Genomic DNA, 24,255 nt, shown 5'->3' on the forward strand with positions numbered 1-24,255 from the left:
CAATGCTACACTACTCCTACTCCTACTCCTAATTACTCTCTAAACTATCTAAGTGAGCTCTCTCTTTGATATGTGTTGATCCCCCTTATATGGCACTCCAAATTCAGCTCCAAGCCTTCAAAATTTGGGCCAAAAGCCCTCAGAAAATGCACAGCATGCGTTTCATTAACAAAATCACGTGCAGGAACCTGTGCAGACGTACAGATGTGTGCGTCCGCACACTTGGCTGTTTTGGTTCCTGTGCGTACGCACGGGTACTTGTGCACACGCACGCATGGAAATTTCCTCTTGTGCGTATGCACGCTGGCTTGTGCGCACGCACACTAGGCTGATGCAGTCTTGTGCGTACGCACGCTTGCTTGTGCACACGCACACCTTGCTGTGTGTACTTTTCCTTGTTTTTCTTCATGTTTTCTCCCTTCTACATGCTTTCTTCAACTTTTAGCCATCCATTCTTGCCTCTAAGGCCTGAAATCACTCACAAACTATATCACGGTAGTGATTGACATAAAAGTGGAATTAAAAATCACTAATCTAAGCATTAAAATACATGTTTTCACATTTAAGTCCAAATTAGGGATCAAACACAAAAGTATGCTATTTTGGTGATTAAGTGTGAGTTCATGTGCTAAAATCCATCCTAATTGAGTCAAAATATACCATCAAAGATGGACTCATCAACATGCTATTGTTTAAGTGTGGAAAAATTGATGAGTCTGTATTTGATGGTAAATTTTGGCTTGAATTGAGTGGATTTCATCACATAAACCCGTATTTATTCACTTGAATAGCATACTTTTTGTGATTTCTCTCTAAATTGTGCCTAAATGTGAAACATGCTTTTTTATGCTTAAATTAATCAATTTTGTTTCACTTTTATTCCATTCGATTTCATGATATATTTTGTTGAGTGATTTCAGGTCCAATAGGCAAGAATGGCTAGGCAGAAGTGGAAGGAAGCATACAAAATGGGATATTTCATAAAGAAAACAAAGGAGAATCACACACTCCACTGTGCGTGCGCACACTGTAAGAACCGGATTTTCCACGCAAAATTGTTTTAATAAAAATAATAGTTTTAAGTGCCCGAGATGGATTCAAAATCTAGAAGTTTTAATTTGAAAGTAAAAAGGTGAAATTTGGTTTCAATGAATTTTTCTGAGTCGGAAAATGTATTTTCTATGAAAGACCGAGAACCGGCAGCCGAACTGGTCGAACCGGTTTAAGCCTGTCCGGTAGTGTGTTTTGAGAAAAATAATATTTTGGAAAATTGATTTATTGTTTTGAAAGGAGAAAAATAATTTAGAATTGAAAACCGGGCACTAATCTTAAAGGTTTTGGCTCAAAGTGGGCCAAACGGACCAAAAATGCTAACGGGTTAGACCGGGCCCAAGGTCCAACATATATAAGCTCATTAAATGAGCTTTGGGCTCATTTCTCTTCCATTTGAAGAGAGGGCCGCAGCATAAAGGGAAGAGAGGGAGAAGAGAAGTTACTATTCACCTCCACCTTCCGGAAGCCATAACTTTTGATCCGGAGCTCCAATTGACGAGCCGTTTGCTGCCACGCAAAGCTCTTGATGAACTCTTCATTTCTGTTTAAGTTTTTATGCTAAGAACTTGAAACTCCATCCCCATTTTTCAGCCCTAGATTCTACGCATTTTTATGTTTGGTTTTTTAGTAGATTTTGTGGTTTTGGTTGTTTAGGTGATCTCTAGTAGCAGGTAAATGTTGAATTTTACCCCTACTCACGTTGGATAAGGTAAGGTCCCACTAAACCCTTGTGTTTAGTTATTTTGTGTATCTTAGGTTTTGATTTGGTATACATATGTGATGTTAGATTGAGTTTTGGTATTTGTTGGAGTTGGTTGAGGTTTTAGATCGAGCTTGGTGGCTTTGTTTTGATGTTTGGAATATTTTGAGAATCAGCCAAGGTATGGTTTCAGTTTTCTTTATGTAATATGTAATATTTCTGGACACTTAGCCTAGTGACCCATAGGATAGGATTGAATTAATTTGGTTATTGGAAATTGTTGTATGATGATGATGATGTATAATGATTTGAGGATTGGAGTTGTTGAATGATGATTTATGATGAATTCTGATGGGTTGATAATTTTTGAGTATATTGATGAATTATAATGTTGTAATGATAAATATGGTATGAAATAATTAGATTGAGATGAAATGAGATTGGGTGTGATGCTTAGTATTGATAGATGATGAATATTGATAGATTGTGTTGGTGGGTATTGAGATTTGAAGATGGATGTTGATGAGGATTTATTTTGGTTGTTGAGGTTGTTGTTAGATAATGATGATTATGAGTGTAGAATTATGATTGAATGAGAAATTATGGATTTGGTAGTGAGATATGGCATAATGGTTGAGTAATTTAGCTGTGAAATTGAGGAGAATGATATGAAGAGGTAATATATTGTGTGTGGTAGTGGTTTTAGATGATTGGGTAGGGTTTGATTTGGTTTTGGTTGGAAATGTTGGTAATGTTGAGGTTTTGAGAATTTTGGTAAAAGTGGGTTTTTGATGAACTTTGTCTGATCATAACTTTTGTCTCAGTTTTTCAAATTCGTTGAAACTTGTTTAGAATTAAAGCTTATTGAAAATCCTTCAATTTGATATAAAGTTTGCAAGATTTGGGTTTTTGTAGAGGAAGTTATGATCATTCAAAGTTGGTGTTAAAAATCTGAAATTTTGCAAAGTTGCAGAATTCTATGATTTCTGGTATGTGCGCACGCACAGCCTTGTGCGTACGCACAACCCTGCAAAAATCTTGATCTGTACGGATGCACAGACCTGTGCGTACGCACACGCCGGGGAAGGCACTCTGTTTGCAGCGCTAGCATAGCTTGTGCGCGGGCATACCAATGAGTTTTGCAACCTGTGCGCACGCACACGTTGGGAAGGCCAGTCTGTTGGGGGCACTAGCACACCTTGTGCGAGTGCACAGACCTTATCAAATTTGGTATCTGTGCATACGCACACTCCTGTGCGTAGGCACACATTTAAAATTCTCATGGGCGTGCGCTCACACACCCCTGTGCGTACGCACACGTCCTGTTTCACAAATTTAAGTTTTGTTTTCAACTATTTCACCTTCCTAACAAGGTTGTAAGCTTCTATAACACCACTTTAAGACTCTTGGGCTTATTTTTGAGCATTGAAACATGGAAAAAGATCTTAGGAGAATTTATTTGGGTTTTACGTTAGAAAGTTAGAAAATGGAGGCTTAGGTTTTTGGTGTGCTGAGGATGAGTTTGATTGAGAAAGAAGGAAGAGTAGTGAACTGGGTAATGGCCGATAATGAATTGAGAAACTGATGAGCTGATGAGTTCGGAATGGAAATTATGAATTTGATTATCGTTGAGATGAGCTGAGGGATTAGAAAGGAATGAATGATCTTGATGGATGTTGAGAGTGTGCCAGGCACTATATCCTTGGGTTAATTATGATAGTGTGCAGGGTATCATGTCCCTGGGATTGGATTATGACTGATAACATTTCTGCTGCAAGAGTGGGCCAGGCACTATATCCTTGGGTTACGCATACGAGTGTGCCCGGCACTATATTCGTGGGTGAATAGAGTGTTCCCGGCACTATATCCGTGGGTCAATAGAGTGTGCCTGGCACTATACCCGAGGGTGCGGCAGAAAAGCTACATCCGAAAGAATGTGTCGGGTTGGCATTTATGGACCGACAAGTGATATCACGAGCCAATAGGATAGACATTCATCATATGCATTTTCTATATGCTTGTTTACTTTGATTACTTGAGTTTGCCTAATTGTATAACATGCCTACTTGCTTCTTGAATTACTTGCTGTATATGAAAACTATCTGTGTTTTATTTGTTTGTATTAATTGTGTTTGTCTAGTGCTAAGGATGTTAGGTAGGCGATGGTGATGGGATCGCACGGAGGTTAGGTTGACGAAGGCTGTGGGATATAGCGGTGTGATTAGTATTAGTTAGAATTCTCCTAAGTTTAGATAACCCGATTTATGGTTTAAGTTCTTTATGTATTTATTTATTTTGTACTAAGCTTGAATACCCGTATGCGATGTGAAGTTCTAGGATTGCCTTCGGCGTCCCGGGGCCTTATATCTTACATCATTGGGCACTGTTACCATACTGAGAACCTCCGATTCTCATTCCATACTTTGTTATTGTTTTTCATATGCAGGTCGTAATCTACTTCGGTGAGATTGCGGATATGGTGATAGAGCGGAGTATGGTTCGTTTCTTATTTATTTTTGTCTTACTTTCGACATAGTATTCTCTCACCTTTTGTATATTTATCTTTATGGCCTTAGAGGCTTATTTGAGAGATAGGCTGTATAAGCTATTTTAATTCTAAAACTCTGTATCTTTCTATTTGTAACTAGTCGGTTTAAACTCTGCAAGCTGTGGCTAGTTCTCTATGATTATTATATATATATATATATATATATATATATATATATATATATATATATATATATATATATATATATATATATATATATATTATTCTCTTATACCTATACCTTGTATCTTATGCGTTAGCTTCGTGTGAACGTTTCGCGCTTTTGTAAATCTGTCTTTGAGCTTAATCCTTCATCGGGCTCCTAGAACGTATTATTTCTTTCTATATATAAATATGTATACGCCTTAGGACTGTCGTAACCTCTGATTAATCTTTGCTTTATGGCTAGAGGTAAGGGTTAACGTAATTGGGGTGTTACACACACCTTCCTACACGTACGCACAAGATGAAAATCAGCTAGTGTGCGTACGCACAAGTCCTGACGTGTGACTTCATTAAAAAGTCACTTGACTCGCAATTTTGGGAGCCTCTTGGCCTAATTTTAGAGTTCCTGAAGCTTATTTGGAGGATATATCAAAGGAACAACATTCCATATGGAGGCAGGACCAGGAGAGCACCATTACACACCATATTATATAGTTTTAGTTAGGTTTAGGTTTGTTTTAGAAATTCTCTCTTAAGATTTTATTAAGGGTTTATAGTAGAAATTTTCATTCTCAATTTTGATCTTAGATTATGGCTTGCCTTCATTGTAAGTAATCTTTAATTTTCTCTTTAATTACACTACTCTTGCTATATTTCTTTATAGTTGAAGTTACTTTGTTAATATATCCATTTTTGATTTCTTGAATCTTTTGTTGATGAATTTGATGTTTTATGATTTATATATGCTTAATAGAGTTTCTACTATTGATTATGTGCATATATTGGTTATAATTTTCATTGTCTTTTATAATTTGCTATGTTTTGCTTTTATGCCCACCAAGTGTGTGAAAATGCTAATTATGGATTTTGAGTATATTTTCACCCCTTGCCTTGGGAAATGAGTAACTAGGATACTAGAGTCATAATGTCCGATATTTAGTGGTAATTTTTGAGTTGTTAGTTGCTCTTGTTTCCAATAACGCACTTTTTACTAAGTTAATTAGTAAGTTAACTAGGATTTGTGGATTAAGGTCAATTATGGTTGCTTGACTTACTCCTCGATGTTAGGGGTTGACGAAGTGAGATAACTCATTGTAATTGTCATAGTTGTGGTTATGACAAGGATAGGATTCCTTAACTCTCATTCCCAAGTCAAGGCTCTTTTATGCCTTTATCACATTTTCACTAGTTTTGATCTTATTTTCTTCTAATTGGCATTAATTGTCTTTTGATCCATTATTAGTTCATTTATTCTTTACTTCTTTTAAATTTACGTTTCCATGCTTGAATATTCCCTTATTTCACAACCAAAAGTGTGCACACCTAATTGCTTGTCCAAGGGAAGACGACCTGGGATTTAAAACTTCCGATTTTTATTGAATTAAATTGTGACATCTTTATTCTAACCATTGATTGGGAGGATTGATCGTCAGTCTAAGCTATGCTTGCAACGAAGGAATTTTTTTATTGAGAAATTCTAGACCGGCCTAAATTCACTTCCATCAGGTCATCATGCACCCTTAGCATTAATTCACCTTTTTCAACATCAATAAGGGATCTTTCAGTGGCTAGGAAAGGTCCCTAGAATGATGGAGGCATTCTCATCTTCCTCCATGTCAAGAATAACAAAGTCTCCTGGAAGGAAGAATTTTTTCACTTTGATCAGGACATTTTCAACCACTCCATGTGCATGCTTCATTGATTTGTCTGCCATTTGTAAAGCTATATGTGTGGATTTCAACTCTTGAATATGTAACATCTTCATCACAGATAAGGGCATCAAATTAATACTCGCCCCTAAATCACAGAAGGCTTTCTCAAAAGTGGTGTTGCCCATAGTGCAAGGAATTTGAAAACTCCCTGAATCTTTCTTCTTTGTTGGCAAGTTTCTTTGAATTATTGTACTACATTCCTTAGTCATCTCTACTGTTTAGCCTTCCTTTAACAATTTTTTCTTAGACAATAATTTCTTCATGAATTTGGCATATAAGGACATTTGTTGAAGTTCTTCTATAAAAGGAATGTTGATATGAAATGTCTTAAATATCTCCAAGAATTTGGAGTATTTCTTTTTTTTGTTTTCTCCCTGGAGCCTTTGAGGATAAGGAATTCTTGGCTTATACTCAGCCACTAGAATTCTCTCTTTTGGAATATCTTTTGCAACTTGAATTTGTTGCTGCTAAGTAGTGGTCACGTGCGCATCTTGAGGGGTGATATTCTCTGGAGCTTTCTTCCCTTGCATGGCCGTGTGTTCTTCCTTGTCCTCTTCTACCAACACATTTCCACTTTTCAAGTAAATAACCTTGCATTCTTCTCTTGAGTTTGGAATTGTGTCACTGGAAAGGCCATTGTAGGTTTGGCTAATTGTTGAGCAATTTGAGCTACTTGTACCTCCCAATTTTTAATTGGGGCACCTTGGTTCTTGAAGTTAGTTCTTGTTTCCTCCATGAAGCCTCTAGTTTCTTACATGAATGTGAGTGTGCTCGGGAAAAATTTCTCCATGGTTAATTCAAGAAAGAAAAGTGTTTGAGAGTCTTGAGATGGTTAGTTGAGGGGTGGTTGTTGTTAGTGATGGGGTTAAAGAAATTTTGGTGAGGTTAGAAGTGGTTTTGTGAATAGTTGTTGTTGAAATTATTGGGCTTCCGATTTTGATTTTTTCACCCAAAATTTGGGTGATTTTTCTATCCAGGATTATAGGTCTTGGAGAAGGGATCATTGTGAGGTGACCTTTGAGGATTATGTAGAGCATAACCTCCAATACCAAACTTAGAATGGTTGCTTGTCCTCAAGCAACAAAGAAAAATAGTGGTGATAAAAAATAGTGGTGATATAAATATATTACTGATTAATTTTAATAGCTAATTTTTATATATAAATATCATTTTTTGTATTTTAACTATTAATAACTTCAAATTTTAAACACACCATTAATTCTCTAATCACATACTAGTCCAAGATCCCTCAACATCCATTGATGCTCCAAAGCCGTTCGGCTAAAATCTATGAAACACGAACACTTTGCTGAGTTATTGTGTCTGCGTGTCGGACACATTTCAGACACGACACTCACGGACTCACTGATACTCATTTGACACGCGTTTCTGTTGTGTCCAACCGAGTCTTAATAAAAAATTCTTCTCCAGACATGTCTAGACACACCTAAATATCATCATGTGTCAGCGTATCCAGTCTTATTCTTAACATATATTCTCAAAATAAATTTAGATATAGTATATATTATTATTTATCAAAATAAAAAATATTTTAAATATTTGATATAATTAAAATAAAACATTAAAAATAATTAAAAATTTTAATTTATATTTTAATATCAATAAAATATCAAAATATTATTACGATTTATCTAAAAAATATTTTTTTTGGAAAAAAAGAGCTCAACACTCTAGTGGAGCAAGCACAGATATGCAAGGGTCATAAAATTACAACAACTCCTATGTCATCTTCGGCATAGCCATCGACAACATGAGTTATTTATCACACTACTCTGTAGCACATGTAAACGCTTGATCCACACAATCTGCAACTCCTGTTGTCTTGTTCTGAAATATAACTTCATTCCGTCTTAGCCAAATAATCCATATTACTGAGAAAAATGCCACTATCCAACTCTTGCGTTGCGTCTTTTTTACTGGCATATATCTCCAACTCTCGAAGTGATCTTTCAAATTACCAGGAGTAGTCCACTCCTGTCCAAATGATGAGACACACCACACCTGCCAGGAGAACTCGCAAGTAACAAATAAGTGTTGGATATTTTCAATATCCTTCTTGCACAACACGCACAAGTTATCATTCTGTTGTAGGATTCCGAGTCTACTTAGTTGATCCTTTGTGTTGACCCTCCCTACCAATACAAACCACGCGAACAACTCGACCTGGGGTGGAACTAACCCTTTCCAAATTTCCTTTATGAATCCATAGCTCAGTATCTCCTCATCCAAGGTCTCCTCCTGCAAAACTGCACAAATGAGTTAGTAGAATAAACTCCTCCTTTATCAAACCTCCACACCACTCTGTCTTGCACATCTGCTATTAATCTAACAGAATGCAAGACTTGCAGCAACTGGTCTAATATCTCGGTCTCCCATTGGCGTAATTCTCTCCGTTATTGGAAGTGCCACACCCACTATATCCCATCCTAAAACCCACAATCCCCGATTACTGATCCTTGTTAGTTTAAAATCAAGAAGAGTCTTATAAAGGAGTCTTTCAGCTTTCTCACTTGGAGCCATGTATCCTCCCAGAATCTGGTGTATCTACCATTTTCTACTTCCATAGCAAGGCCATCAATCATCTTCTGCCTGATATGTTGCTCCTTTATTTGTACTTGACATATGTCTCTCCACGGTCCCTGTCTCTTTGGTAGCGCCTGAGTTGACAGCAAATGATTCAGATTCAAATTATTGCAGGAGCACACAATCTTCTTCCATAGAAGACAGTCTTCCTTTGAGAATTGCCACCACCATTTAAATAGTAAAACAGTGTTACAGACTACCGCATCACCCACTCCCAACCCTCCTAGCTTCTTTGGAGCCTGGACCATCTCCCACTTCACCAGAGCCATACCCGGTCTTCCATCATCCTTTTCTCAGAAGAATCTCCTCTGCAAAAAAATGATTCTACGTGCAACCGTATTTGACATCTTATACAAGCTCAGGTAATAAATAGGTAGACTGTTGATCACTGACTTGATGAGCACTAGCTTTCTAGCCTTACTAAGCACCTTTGCTTTCCACAAGCTCAGTTTCCCCTCCACCTTATCTAGAACTGGCTTCTAAGTTTTCACCAACTGTGTATTTGCTCCCAGGTTAATGCTAAGATACCTCACCGGTAAGGCTGCCTCCTAGAACCCTAGTAATTGACACATCCGACTGACCCACTCCTGGCTGCAATTTACTGGTATCAAGTTGGAATTTTCAAAATTAATGCTCAATCCAGACATAATTTCAAAGCACCTCAGTAGTCTCTGATAGTTTCTTACCGTATTCTCTTCCGGTAGACAGAATAATATAGTGTCATCAGCAAATTGTAGGTGTGACAACTCTATATTATCCCTCCCGACTAAGAGTGGGGATATTCGACCGTTCCTTACTACCTCTCCAATCATCCTGTTAAGCACATCGACCACCAGGACAAACAAAAAAGGTGATAATGGGTCGCCTTGCCATAGACCCTTCCCAATCTTGAAAGGTTTCGACGGTGACCCATTAACCAGAATGGATATAGATACCGAGCTAACACACTCCCTAATCCATGCCCTCCATGTTCTACTGAAACCCATCTTCTCTAATACAGTATCAACAAAACACTATTTAACTCTATCGTAGGATTTATAGAAGTCCAGTTTGATAATTGCTGATGCCTTCTTTTTTTGTTTTAACCATTGCACCTTCACATGCAATTAAGGCTCCGTCATGTATCTTCCTCCCCTTCACAAAGGCAGTTTGTGATTCCCAAACCAGACCTGGCATCACACGCCACATTCTTTGATTCAACAATTTAGAGATAAATTTATATACACATCCAACCATGTGATGAGTGAGAAATTTGTCGTGTCGGTCTAGAATTTCTCTTATAGAAATAAGAACTTCGTTGTAAGCATAGCTTCAAACCAACAAACAATTCTCACATTAAAAATTTTGGTTGTCACAAGTACAAACCCCAAATAAGAATTAACCAAAGTATTTAGACTCCGGGTCGTTGATAAGCGGATAATTTATACCCTTTTTGGCATTGTTTTTGCATAGTTTTTAGTATGTTTTAATTACTTTTTATTATATTTTTATTAGTTTTTATTAAAAAATCATATTTTTGGATTTTACTATGAGTTTGTGTATTTTTCTGTGATTTTAGGTATTTTCTGGCTCAAATTGAGGGACCTGAGCAAAAGTCTGATTCAGAGGCTGAAAAAGGACTGCAGATGCTATTGGATTTTGACCATCCTGCACTCAAAGTAGATTTTCTGGAGCTACAGAAACTCAACTAGCACAATCTTAATTGCGTTGGAAAGTAGACATCCTGGGCTTTCCAGAAATATATAATAGTCTATACTTTTCTCGAGATTTGATGGCCCAAACTGGCGTCCAAAGCCACCCTAAAATATCTTGGCATAAAACGCCCAAACTGGCACCAGAATTGGAGTTAAACGCCCAAACTGGCACCAAAGCTAGCGTTTAACTCCAGGAACAGCCTATGCACGTGTAAAGCTCAATGCTCAGCCCAAGCACACACCAAGTGGGCCTCAAAAGTGGATTTCTGTATAATCTGCACTTAGTTACTCATTTTCTACAACCCTAGGCTACTAGTCTAGTATAAAAACTACTTTTAGAGATTTATTTTACATCTTTGATCACTTTGATCTTTGATCAGATTTATGCTATCATAGACCATTGTTCACGTTTTGGGGGCTGGCCATTCGGCCATGCCTAGACCTTTTTCACTTATGTATTTTCTACGGTGGAGTTTCTACACCCCATAGATTAAGATGTGGAGCTCTGCTGTTCTTCATGAATTAATGCAATTACTACTGTTTTCTATTCAGTTCACACCTACTTCTTCTCCAAGATATACTCTCATACTTAATTTAGTTAAGCAGAATGAAGGGGTAACCCGTGACAATCACCCAATCTTCGTTACTCGCTTAGCCAAGATCGCGTGCCTGACAACCACAAAGCGGTCTCCATGATGTTCAACGTAGTCATTGGACGACAGCTGTTGTATATTCTCTTGGATATCTAATACACGGACCGAGTCCGTGAGATTAGTATCTTTGTGGTATAGGCTAAAATTATTGGCAGCCATTCCTAGGATCCAGAAAGTCTAAACCTTGTCTGTGGTATTCCGAGTAGGATCCGAGAAGGAATGACTGTGACGAGCTTCAAACCTGCGAATGTTGGGCGCAAGTGACATTGTACAAAAGGATCAATGGATTCTATTCCGACGCTAGTGGGAACCGACAGATGATTAGCCATGCGGTAGCTGTACCTGGTATTTTTAATTCGAGACGAGAAATCCGACAGTTGATTAGCCGTGCAGAAACTGTAGAGGACCATTTTCACAGAGAGGATCTTACAGCTTGTCATGGAAGGAAGTAACGCATGGTTGGAAGAAGGTAATAGGAAAGCAGAGGTTCAGAAGCAACAAAGCATCTCCAGACGCTTATCTGAAATTCCCACCAATTAATTATATAAGTAAGTCTATCTTATTTTATGTTTTATTTATCTTTTAATTATCAAAACCTCATAACCATTTGAATCCACCTGACTGAGATTTACAAGATGACCATAGCTTGCTTCAAACTGACAATCTCCGTGGGATCGACCCTTACTCACGTAAGGTATTACTTGGACGACTCAGTGCACTTGCTGGTCAGTTACGCGGAGTTGTAAAGAAGTGTTGAGATCACGATTCTGTGTACCAAGTTTTTGGCGCCGTTGCCGGGGATTGTTCGAGTTTGGACAACTGACGGTTCATCTCGTTGCTTAGATTAGGTAATTTTATTTTATGTTTAAGCTTTTTTTTTTTAATTTTCGAAAAATTCAAAAAAATATATTTGTTCATCAGAACTTTTAAGAATGAATTCTAGAGTTTCAAATGATATGTGAAGCCTGGCTGGCCACTAAGCCATGTCTAATTTTTTTGGACTGAGGCTTTCACTTATCATTGCAAGAGCTTTTTGATTCCCATCAATTTGGCTGTTGTATATAATGCTCTGCTGAAGCTTGGCTGGCCATTTGGCCATGTCTAATCTTTTGGACCGAAGCTTTCACATAAAGCTTGGCTGGCTATTTAGCCATGTCTAAATTTTTGGACCGAAGCTTTAGACTAACATTGCATGATTCCTATAATTCTTATTAAAAATTTTGAATTTCTTTATTTTCTTTTTCCAAAATAATTTTCGAAAAATACAAAAAAAATTAATAAACCATAAAACCAAAAATATTTTGTGTTTCTTGTTTGAGTCTTGTGTCAAGTTTTAAGTTTGGTGTCAATTGCATCTTTTTAATTTTTCTTAAATTTTCAAAAATTCATGCATGTGTTCTTTCATAATCTTCAAGTTGTTCTTGATGATTTTCCTTGTTTGATCTTTGATTTTTCTTGTTTTGTGTGTTTTCTTGTTTTTCTTGTGCAATTTCGAATTCATAGTGAGTAAACAATAAAAATCTTTAAGTTTGGTGTCTTGCATGTGTTTCTTTTCTTGAAAATTTTCAAAAATATGTTCTTGATGTTCATCGTGATCTTCAAAGTGTTCTTGGTGTTCATCTTGACATTCAAAGTGTTCTTGCATGCATTTTTTGTCTTGATCTTAAACTTTTATGTTTTGTGTCATTTTCGTGTTTTTCTCTCTCATCATTAAAATTCAAAAAATAAAAAAAAATATCTTTCCCTTATTTTATTCATAAATTTCGAAATTTTGAGTTGATTTGGTAAAAAAATTTCAAAATTTGGTTGTTTCTTATTAGTCAAGTCAAATTTTCAATTTAAAAATTCTATCTTTTCAAAATCTTTTTCAAAAATCAAATCTTTTTTCATTTTTCTTCCCTGTTTTTTTGAAAATTTTAAAATTGATTTTCAAAATATTTTTTCTTAATTTTATTTCATATTTTTGAAATTAATGCTAACAATTAATGTTTTCAGTCAAAAATTTTCAAGTTATTACTTGCCTATTAGGAAAGGATCAATCTTTAAATTCTAGAATCATATCTTTTAGTTTCTTGTTAGTCAAGTAATCAACTTTAATTTGAAAAATCAAATCTTCTTAATTTCCCTTTCAAATCTTTTTTAAAATAAATTTCAAATCATATCTTTTTCAAAACTTAATTTCAAATCTTTTTTTCTAACTTCTTATCTTTTCAAAATTGATTTTCAAATCACTAACCATTTCTTTCAAAATTCTTTTTAATTAACTAATTGTTTTAAATTCTAATTTTATTCTATTTTCCTTCTTAATTTTTGAATACTAACCAATAATTAAAATAAAAACAAAAATATTTTTCTTTTCTTTTAAATTAAAATTTGAATAACTCTCTCTCTCATCTCTTTCTATTTATTTTAATTATTTACTAACACTCCTCCTCTACTTATAATTCGAACCCTCTCCCTCTCTCTGTGTTCGAATTCTTCTTCTCTCTTCTTCATTCTATTTCTTCTATTCTTCTACTCATAAAGAAATCTCTATACTGTGACATATAGGATTCCTATTCTTTTCTGTTCTCTTTTTCTTCATATGAGCAGGAACAAGGATAAGAACATTCTTGTTGAAGCGGACCCTGAACCTGAAAGGACTCTGAAGAGGAAGCTAAGAGAAGCTAAAACACAACACTCTAGAGAGGACCTAACAAAAATTTTCGAAAAAGAAGAAGACATGGCAGCGGAAAATAACAACAATGGTAGAGCTGCAAGGAAGATACTTGGTGACTTTACTGCACCCACTTCTGACTTCTATAGAAGAAGCATCTCAATTCCTGCAATTGGAGCAAACAAGTTTGAGCTTAAGCCTCAATTAGTTTTTCTAATGCAGCAGAATTGCAAGTTTCATGGACTTCCATTGGAAGATCCTCATCAGTTTTTAGCTGAATTCTGACAAATCTGTGACACTGTTAAGACCAATGGGGTTAATTCCGAGGTCTACAGACTTATGTTTTTCCTCTTTGTTGTAAAAGACAGAGCTAGGACATGGTTGGACTCACAACCTAAAGAAAGTCTGAACTCTTGGGAAAAGTTGGTCAATGCTTTCTTGGCCAAATTCTTTCCGTCTCAAAAGTTGAGCAAGCTTAGAGTGGAAGTCCAAACGTTCAGACAGAAGGAAGGTGAATCCCTCTATGAAGCTTGGGAAAGATACAAGCAATTGATCAGAATGTTTTCTTCTGACATGCTTTCATAATGGAGCATCTTATGTATATTCTATGATGGTCTGTCTGAATTATTTAAGTTGTCATTGGATCACTCTGCTGGTGGATCTCTTCATCTGAAGAAGACGCTTGCAGAAGCCCAGGAACTCATTGAAATGGTTGTAAATAACCAGTTAATGTACACTTTTGAAAGAAATCCTGTGAATAATGGGACAACTCAGAAGAAAGGAGTTCTTGAGATTGATACTCTGAATGCCATATTGGCTCAGAATAAAACATTGACTCAGCAAGTCAAGATGATTTCTCAGAGTCTGACTGGAATGCAAGCTGCATCCGACAGTACTAAAGAAGCTTCCTCTAAAGAAGAAGCTTATGACCCTGAGAACCCTGCAATGGAAGAGGTGAATTACATGGGAGAATCCTATGGAAACACCTATAATCCTTCATGGAGAAATCATCCAAATTTCTCATGGAAGGATCAACAGAAGCCTAATCAAGGCTTCAATAATAATAATAGTGGAAGAAATAGGTTTGGCAATAGCAAGCCTTTCCCATGCTCTTCTAAGAAATAGACAGGAAATTCTAAGCAGAGCCTCTCTGACTTAGCAACCATAGTCTCTGATATATCTAAGACCACTCTCAGTTTCATGACTGAAACAAGGTCCTCCATTAGAAATTTGGAGGCACAAGTGGGTCAACTGAGTAAAAGAGTTACTGAAATCCCTCCTAGTAATCTCCCAAGCAATACAGAAGAGAATCCAAAAAGAGAGTGCAAGGCCATCAATATACCCAACATGGCCGAACCTGGAGAGAGTCAGAAGGCAGTGATTTTCACTGAGGAAGACCTCAATGGATGTCCACTGGCCACTAAGGAGTTCCCTATTGAGGAACCAAAGGAATCTGAGGCTCATACAGAGACCATAGAGATTTCACTGAATTTACTGTTGCCATTCATGAGCTCTGATGAGTATTCTTCCTCTGAAGAGGATGAATATATTACTGAAGAGCAAGTTACTCAATATCTAGGAGCAATCATAAAGCTAAAGGCCAAGTAATTTGGTAATGAGACTTGGGAGGATGAACCTCCATTACTCATCAATAAACTAAATACCTTGGCTCAACAGAAATTACCTCAGAAGAAACCGGATCCCGGAAAGTTCTTAATACCTTGCATCATAGGCACCATGACCTTTAAGAAGGCTCTGTGTGACCTTGGTTCAAGTATAAACCTCATGTCACTCTCTGTAATGGAGAAACTAGGGATCTTTGAGGTACAAGCTGCAAGAATCTCACTAGAGATGGCAGACAATTCAAGAAAACAGGCTTATGGACTTGTAGAGGATGTCTTAGTGAAGGTTGAAGGCTATTACATCCCTGCTGACTTCATAATCCTAGACACTGGGAAGAATGAAGATGAATCCATCATCCTTGGAAGACCCTTCCTAGCCACAGCAAGAGCTGTGATTGATGTGGACAGAGGAGAGTTAGTCCTTCAATTGAATGAGGACTACTTTGTGTTTAAGGCTCAAGGATCTTCTTCTATAACCATGGAGAGGAAGCATGAAAAGCTTCTCTCAATACAGAGTCAAACAGAGCCCCCACACTCAACTTCTAAGCTTGGTGTTGGGAGGCCAACATCAAGCTCTGAGTCTTTGTGAAGCTCTCTAAGAGCTCACTGTCAAGCTATTGACATCAAAGAAGCGCTTGTTGGGAGGCAACCCAATGTTATTTAATTATATTTATTTATTTTTCATTGTTATTTTATATTTTTCTTAGGTTGATGATCCTGTGAAGTCATAAAAACAACTGCAAAATTAAAGCAAAATAAAAAACAGCATGAAAAACAGCACACCCTGAAGGATAGGCTTACTGGCATTTAAACGCCAGTAAGGATAGTAGAATGGGCGTTTAATGCCCAGCCTGGCAGTATTCTGGTCGTTAAACACCAGAATGGGCAGCACTCTAGGCGTTTAACGCCAGAAAAGGCTGTCTGGTGTCTGGCTGGCGTTAAACGCCAGAAATGGGCAGCAGACTGGCGTTTAACGCCAGGAAAGGTAGCAGAGCTGGCGTTAAACGCCAGGATTGGCACATAGTGGGCGTTTAAATGCCAGATTAGTACAGGGAGCAGAATTCCTTGACACCTCAGGATCTGTGGACCCCACAGGATCCCCACCTACCCCACCTCTTATTCTCTCCTCTTCACACCTTTCCATAACACTATTCCCCAAATATCCTTCACCTATCAAATCCTACCCTCTTCCCCATAACCTCCACCAATCACCTCCATCTCCCTCCCAAACCCAACCCCTATTACAAGAATTCCCTCTCCACTCCTATATAAGCCCCTCATCACTCCTTCCTTTTCACACAAAATAACCACCTAAAACCCTCTTGGTCGAACCATTCACACACCTCCATCTCCTCCATCTCTTCTTCTTCTACTCTTTTCTTTCTTCTTTTGCTCAAGGACGAGCAAACCTTTTAAGTTTGGTGTGGAAAAAGCTAAGCTTTTTTGTTTTTCCATAACCATCAATGGCACCTAAGGCTGGAGAAACCTCTAGAAAGAGGAAAGGGAAGGTAATAGCTTCCACCTCTGAGTCATGAGAGATAGAAAGATTCATCTCAAAAGTCCATCACTAGAAAGAAGATGGAGCAAACAAGAGAGCCCACTCATGGACCTCACTAAGAGCACTCCATTATCCTCCATAAAATCAGAGAGGACCAAAAGGCCATGAAAGAGGAGCAACAAAGGCAAGGAAGAGATATTGAGGAGCTAAAGCACTCCATGGGATCTTCAAGAAGAAGAACTAGCCACCATCACTAAGGTGGACCCGTTCTTTAATTTCCTTGTTCTTATTTTTCTGTTTTTTGAATTCTATGCTTTATGTTTTGTCTATGTTTGTGTCTTTATTACATGATCATTAGTGTCTAGTGTCTATGTCTTAAATCTATGAATGTCCTATGAATCCTTCACCTTTCTTAAATGAAAAATGTTTTTATTTGCAAAAGAACAAGAAGTACATGAATTTTAAATTTTATCTTGAAATTAGTTTAATTATTTTGATGTGGTGGCAATTCCTTTTGTTTTCTGAATGAATGCTTGAACAGTGCATATTTTTGAATTTGTTGTTTATGAATGTTAAAATTGTTGGCTCTTGAAAGAATAATAAAAAAGAAAAAATGTTATTAATAATCTAAAAAATCATAAAATTGATTCTTGAAGCAAGAAAAAGCAGTGAACACAAAAGCTTGCAGAAAAAAAAAAGTGGCAGAAAAAAAGAAAAAAAGAAAGAAAAATAAAAAGCAAGCAGAAAAAGCCAATAACCCTTTTAAACCAAAAGGCAAGGGTAAAAAGGATCCAAGGCTTTGAGCATTAATGGATAGGAGGGCCCAAAGGAATAATATCCTGGCCTAAGTGGCTAAACCAAGCTGTCCCTAACCATGTGCTTGTGGCGTGAAGGTGTCAAGTGAAAAGCTTGATACTGAGCGGTTAAAGTCATGGTCCAAATCAAAAAGAGTGTGCTTAAGAGCTCTGGGCACCTCTAACTGGAGACTCTAGCAAAGCTGAGTCACAATCTAAAAAGGTTCACCCAGTTATGTGTCTGTGGCATTTATGTATCTGGTGGTAATATTGGAAAACAAAATGCTTAGGGTCACGGCCAAGACTCATAAAGTAGCTATGTTCAAGAATCAACATAATGAACTAGAAGAATCAATAACACTATCTGAATTCTGAGTTCCTATAGATGCCAATCATTCTGAACTTCAAAGGATAAAGTGAGATGCCAAAACTGTTCAGAAGCAAAAAGGCTACAAGTCCCGCTCATCTAATTGAAGCTAATCTTCATTGATAAGTTTGGAATTCATTGTATATTCTCTTCTTTTTATCCTATTTTGTTTTTAGTTTCTTGGGGACAAGCAACAATTTAAGTTTGATGTCGTGATGAGCGGATAATTTATACCCTTTTTGGCATTGTTTTTGCATAGTTTTTAGTATGTTTTAATTAATTTTTATTATATTTTTATTAGTTTTTATTCAAAAATCATATTTCTGGAATTTACTATGAGTTTGTGTGTTTTTTTGTGATTTCAGGTATTTTCTAGCTGAAATTGAGGGACCTGAGAAAAAATCTTATTCAGAGGCTGAAAAAGGACTGCAGATGTTGTTGGATTCTGACCCTTCTGCACTCGAAGTAGCTTTTCTGGAGCTACAGAAGCCCAATTGGCGCGATCTTAATTGCGTTGGAAAGTAGACATCCTGCGCTTTTCAGCAATATATAATAGTCCATACTTTGCCCGAGATTTGATGGCCCAAACTGGCGTCCAAAGCCAGCCTATAACATCTTGGCATAAAACGCCCAAACTGGCACCAAAGCTGGCGTTTAACTCCAGGAACAGCCTATGCACGTGTAAAGCTCAATGCTCAGCCCAAGCACACACCAAGTGGGCCTCAAAAGTGGATTTCTGTATAATCTGCACTTAGTTACTCATTTTCTACAACCCTAGGCTACTAGTCTAGTATAAAAACTACTTTTAGAGATTTATTTTACATCTTTGATCACTTTGATCTTTGATCAGTTTTATGCTATCATAGACCATTGTTCACGTTTTGGGGGCTGGCCATTCGGCCATGCCTAGATTTTTTTCACTTATGTATTTTCTACGGTGGAGTTTCTACACCCCATAGATTAAGGTGTGGAGCTCTGCTGTTCTTCATGAATTAATGCAATTACTACTGTTTTCTATTCAATTCACGCCTACTTTTTCTCCAAGATATACTCTCGTACTTAATTCAGTTAAGTCAGAATGAAGGGGTGACCCATGACAATCACCCAATCTTCGTTACTCGCTTAGCCAAGATCGCGTGCCTGACAACCACAAAGCGGTCTGCATGATGTTCAACGTAGTCATTGGACGACAGCTGGAGTATATTCTCTTGGATATCTAATACACGGACCGAGTCCGTGAGATTAGTATCTTTGTGGTATAGGCTAGAATTATTGGCAGCCATTCCTGGGATCCGGAAAGTCTAAACCTTATCTGTGGTATTCCAAGTAGGATCCGGGAAGGAATGACTGTGACGAGTTTCAAACCTGCAAATGTTGGGCGCAAGTGATAGTGTGCAAAAGGATCAATGGATTCTATTCCGACGCTAGCGAGAACTGACAGATGATTAGCCATGCAGTAGCTGTACCTGGTATTTTTCATCCGAGACGAGAAATCTGACAGTTGATTAGCCGTGCAGAAACCGTAGAGGACCATTTTCACTGAGAGGATCTTACAGCTTACCATGGAAGGAAGTAACGCATGGTTGGAAGAAGGCAATAGGAAAGCAGAGGTTCAGAAGCAATAAAGCATCTCCAGACACTTATCTGAAATTCCCACCAATGAATTACATAAGTAACTCTATCTTATTTTATGTTTTATTTATCTTTTAATTATCAAAACCTCATAACCATTTGAATCCGCCTGACTGAGATTTACAAGATGACCATAGCTTGCTTCAAGCCGACAATCTCCGTGGGATCGACCCTTACTCACGTAAGGTATTACTTGGACGACTCAGTGCACTTGCTGGTCAGTTACGCGGAGTTGTGAAGAAGTGTTGAGATCACGATTCCGTGTACTAGTCGTCTCACAAGAAATTACAATGAAGTGTTCAATTATTGACTATGAAGATGCAAGGGGTTGATTTTAAAAGGGCAAGAAATTAAAGGAGCAAGAAAAGTAAATCAAGTAAGCAATTAAAGAAAGCAATTAATAAGGAGAGACATTCATGACAAGAGTTGAGAATATAGGCTTTCTATCTTAGTCATACAATGATTAATTCATCTTATTTAGTCAACTCCAACAAACGGAAGAAGGTATCATGTTATCTTCACACAGGGAGAATGTCAAACAAGACTAATCAATCACATTACAATAATAAACAAGAATTTATCTTATTTCGTCATCTCCAATGTTGGAAGAAGGTGTAAGTTATCTTCCATGAGAGAAAGTCAAACAAGACTAGTTAATCTCAATCCAAATGTCTTAATCAACTCACTAATTGGATTAGCAAGAGATTAGAGTCAATGGAAATAATATTAACTAACAACTCTAGATCACCAACATAAGTTGGGTTTTCATGACTCAAAATTACCTAATTTCTCTTTCCAAGCCAAGAATGCTCAAAACTCTACTCTAACATCCTTCCAAACATTTTGCCAAACACTTGGAAGGCATACAAGGAAAGCATAATAAATTGCAAGGAAGAATAAAATCTAACAACTACCATTTGCAAGGAAAGTAAAATCACAACTTAATTCATCAATAAAAGAACATCAAACATCCAATTTCATTAAATGTAAACCAAATCCAACATGAGTATATGAATATAAAAGAGGTATAAAAGTAAAATTGATAAGAGAACTAAGAAAATTAGAGTGTAGAAACAAGAAATTGTAGAGGAAACAAGATGAAAACAAGTAATCCATTCAAGATCTAAGAGAAATTAACCTAATCCTAACCTAATTCTAGAGAGAAGAGGGAGCCTCTCTCTCTAGAAAGCTAACTAAAGGCTCATCATGACTAACTAAGTGCTCCCCCTTGCTCAATCTTCAATTCTGCATCAAATACCCTCAGAAACAAGTTGGATTTGGGCCTGGGCAACTCAGAAATCGCCCCCAGCATTTTGCCTTTAAGTGAGTCACGTGCGAGTATCGACGCGTACGCGTGGGTCACGCGTGCGCGCCGATACTCACACGTGACTCACTTAAAGGCAAAACGCTGGGGGAGATTTCTGGGTCATGCGTGCGCGTCGCTTGGCAATTTTCCTATCCACGCGTACGCGTCGCCATGCAACTTCACTTCCACGCGTGAGCGTCTTCTGCGCGTGCGGCGTGGGTTGATGTACTCCAAATCCTTGTTTCCTCATGCATTCTCCACTTTGTATGCTTTTCTCTTCATTTCTTCCATCCAATACTTGCCTTATGAACATGAAATCACTCAACAAACACATCAAGGCATCGAATGGAATTAAAGTGAATTAAAATCACCAATTTAAGGGCCTAAAAAGCATGTTTTTACACTTAAGCACAATTTAAGGGAGAATTAAAAAACCATGCTATTTCATTGAATAAATGTGGGAAAAGGTGATAAAATCTCCTAAAATAAGCACAAGATAAACCACAAAATTGGAGTTTATCACCATGCTGATAGGTCTGAGATCTTTAATCTCCTTTGCCCCAACGAATTTCGGCACCAACGCTACCCATGTGACATTAGATTATGTTGATAGTCTTGCCATCTCAAAAAACTTATCACAGCTGTAGTGAATTCCATTCCTAACTTGTTCCAGCACTTTTTTATAAAATTCATGTTGTACCCATCACTCCCTGGAGCCTTAGAAGATTTACAATCCCACACTGCCTCTTTCACCTCCTCCACTGATGGTAGCACCTCTAAACCTTCAGCTTCCTCCCTCTCCAACCGATTGACTAATCCATCCCTGAAACTCACACTTGGAGAAACTTCCTAGTGGTACAAACGTTTATAAAAATCTCGGATAGCAATTTTGATCCTTGCTTGATTCCTCACTAGCCTCCCATTAATCTCCAAGGATTCAATACAGTTATTTCTTCTTCTTTCTGAAGCAATATGGTGGAAATATTTTGTGTTCCTATCCATCTGGTGAGCATGCTGAGATCTTGACATTTGCTTCCAGTGAACATCTTGTCTCACATACCACTTTTCACAGCACCTCACTAATGCCCTTCTCCTTGCCTCCATTGTACCATCATAATGTCCACTACTAACCATATCATCCACCTTCTTTATTTCTTCCTCAAATCTCTTTATCCTCTCAGTCATGTCCCCAAAGTGCTGATTATGCCATCTGCGTATCGGTACAGACAGTGCTTTCATCTTCTCTAAAAATTGTATGTTGCCTAATTCCTTCCATTCTTCATTCACCATTCTGAGGAACCCTTCATGTGTGAACCACGAGTCCAAAATTCGAAAAGGTCTTGGGCCAGTAAATTTCCTGCTGTCTTCCATGATCAACGGACAATGATCCGATAAACCTCTCGGGCCTCCCTTTAGACAAGTCTCCGGGTATACCTCAAGCCACCACAAAGAAACTAGGCTCCGGTCAATACGACTGCAAGACTGACCCCTGAACCATGTATACTTTTGATCATTTAGTGGCAAATCGATCAACTCCATGTCATTTATCCATGTTCTAAAATCTTCCGCAGATGCCGATAAACTTGTCGCTCCTTTTCTTTCTTCCAAATGCAAAACTTCATTAAAGTCTCCCAAATAACAAAAAGGCACCTGACACAGTCCTGTAATGTAACTCAGTTCTTCCCACAAGGAACTCTTCTCAGTTCTCACATGTGGTCCATACACTAAGCAAATAGCACAATAAAACTTATCTTTTACCACAACTCCTTCTACACACATCCATCTATCACCTTTATAACAGTTAGTCAACTTGAACACCGTTTCATCTCATATTAATAATAACCCTCTAGAAGCTCCAATTGAATTTACAAACTCCCAACCCACACTGTCACTTCCCCAGATACGAACTACATCAAGCTTAGTCACCATCTCTTTCTTTGTTTCTACCAAACCCAACATTTCTAATCTAAACTTATTTTTAAAATTTTTTAGCATGCTAAATTTTGCAGCACCTCTCAACCCCCTTATATTCCAAGACCTTAAAATCGTTGAACAAATTTATTGCACACCTATTTTGGATTTTTTGGCCGACTCCTTCGAGCTTTTGCTTTCTGCTTCGCCTGTCATCGCTTCTCCGCAATTGCTTCATTTTGCTCCTGCAGAATAACTATTATATCCAGATTTGGATCTTCTAAAGTTTGAATTTCACTTTAGAGAGTAAAGTGTGATCTCTCACCATTGATTTTATAAGTGGCACCAATAATAAATATGAAAGAGAAACTATTCAAGGATAGAAGATCACAATTTACTCTCTAAAGTGAAATTCAACCTTTAGAGAATCCAAATCCCTCCTCATCACTACACTGAGCACCTAACTCTACTGCAAGCTTCCAAGCTTGTTTGTTCTCAGCCATTTCCTCATTCCAATTAGGTCTTTGTTCTTCGCTTGTTATTTTACCATCACCGTCCGAACCAGCCTCCATCTCTGATCCTGATTCTGTACTGTGCTCGTTGTCATCCTCTTGCCAATTCCTGTGACCCTGTGCACTGCCCTCCGTCAATGTTTCCCCTTCCTCCATTCTCAAATCTATCTTGCTTCGAATATTTTGTATTTTATATATATGTATGTTTCCATGTCATATAAAATTTTAAAATTTGCGTGATAATATATTCCGTATTGTGTCGTATTCTATGTCCGTCTCGGCAAATCATAGGCTAAAATGATTCCCCCTCTTTCCTAGTTCCTACCCTGCAACGGTATTTTGGCCTTATTTCCGTGTTCTGATGCAGTAGTTGTTTTGTGGATCTAATTAGGAATGTTTTTGTGTTCAAAGAACTTGCCTCTCTTTGGAAAACAATCATCATACTTACTATTTTAACCCGTAAAAGTGAACTAAAGTAATATTCCTCCGTCACTTTGACACTATATATACCGTCGTTGATTCACAATATCATATTTTTCATATTTAAATGAAAAACATGGTTTATTTTAATAGTTACTTTTAAATGACGGATCATAATTTCTGTTTCATATTCATATCTCAAAGACACACAATTTCGTGCTAAAGAAAAACAAAATTCTTTTTTTCTTTAAGTAGTATGTAACTATGTATGATGTCTTAAATAGATTATTCAATTTTTAATAGACTACCTGACTCAATTTTTTTGATAGACTATTTTATTTACGTAACCGAGAAAAACACTTTTTTAAAATAGAAATAGAAAGGGTAAGAGTGGGGAAAAACCGAAAA

The 24,255-nt window shown here is 37.4% G+C and overlaps 1 protein-coding gene across 1 annotated transcript; it reads right to left on the bottom strand.

Annotated features, from left to right (window-relative positions):
• Positions 1-7,966: 7,966 nt before the first annotated feature.
• LOC148549053 (uncharacterized) lies at positions 7,967-23,583 on the bottom strand. Its single transcript, XM_088495683.1, has 9 exons — positions 23,334-23,583; positions 21,917-22,728; positions 21,705-21,853; positions 9,877-9,971; positions 9,469-9,773; positions 9,311-9,373; positions 8,748-8,856; positions 8,530-8,625; positions 7,967-8,445 (listed from the first exon to the last, which is right to left on the bottom strand). Exons 1-9 carry the CDS (start codon positions 23,581-23,583, stop codon positions 7,967-7,969), a joined length of 2,358 nt encoding a protein of 785 aa, XP_088351809.1.
• Between the last annotated feature and the right edge of the window lie 672 nt (positions 23,584-24,255).

The sequence above is a fragment of the Arachis ipaensis genome, chromosome B8, assembly GCF_059453495.1.
Source record: "Arachis ipaensis isolate K30076 ecotype BB chromosome B8, ASM5945349v1, whole genome shotgun sequence".
Classification (NCBI taxonomy): domain Eukaryota; kingdom Viridiplantae; phylum Streptophyta; class Magnoliopsida; order Fabales; family Fabaceae; genus Arachis; species Arachis ipaensis.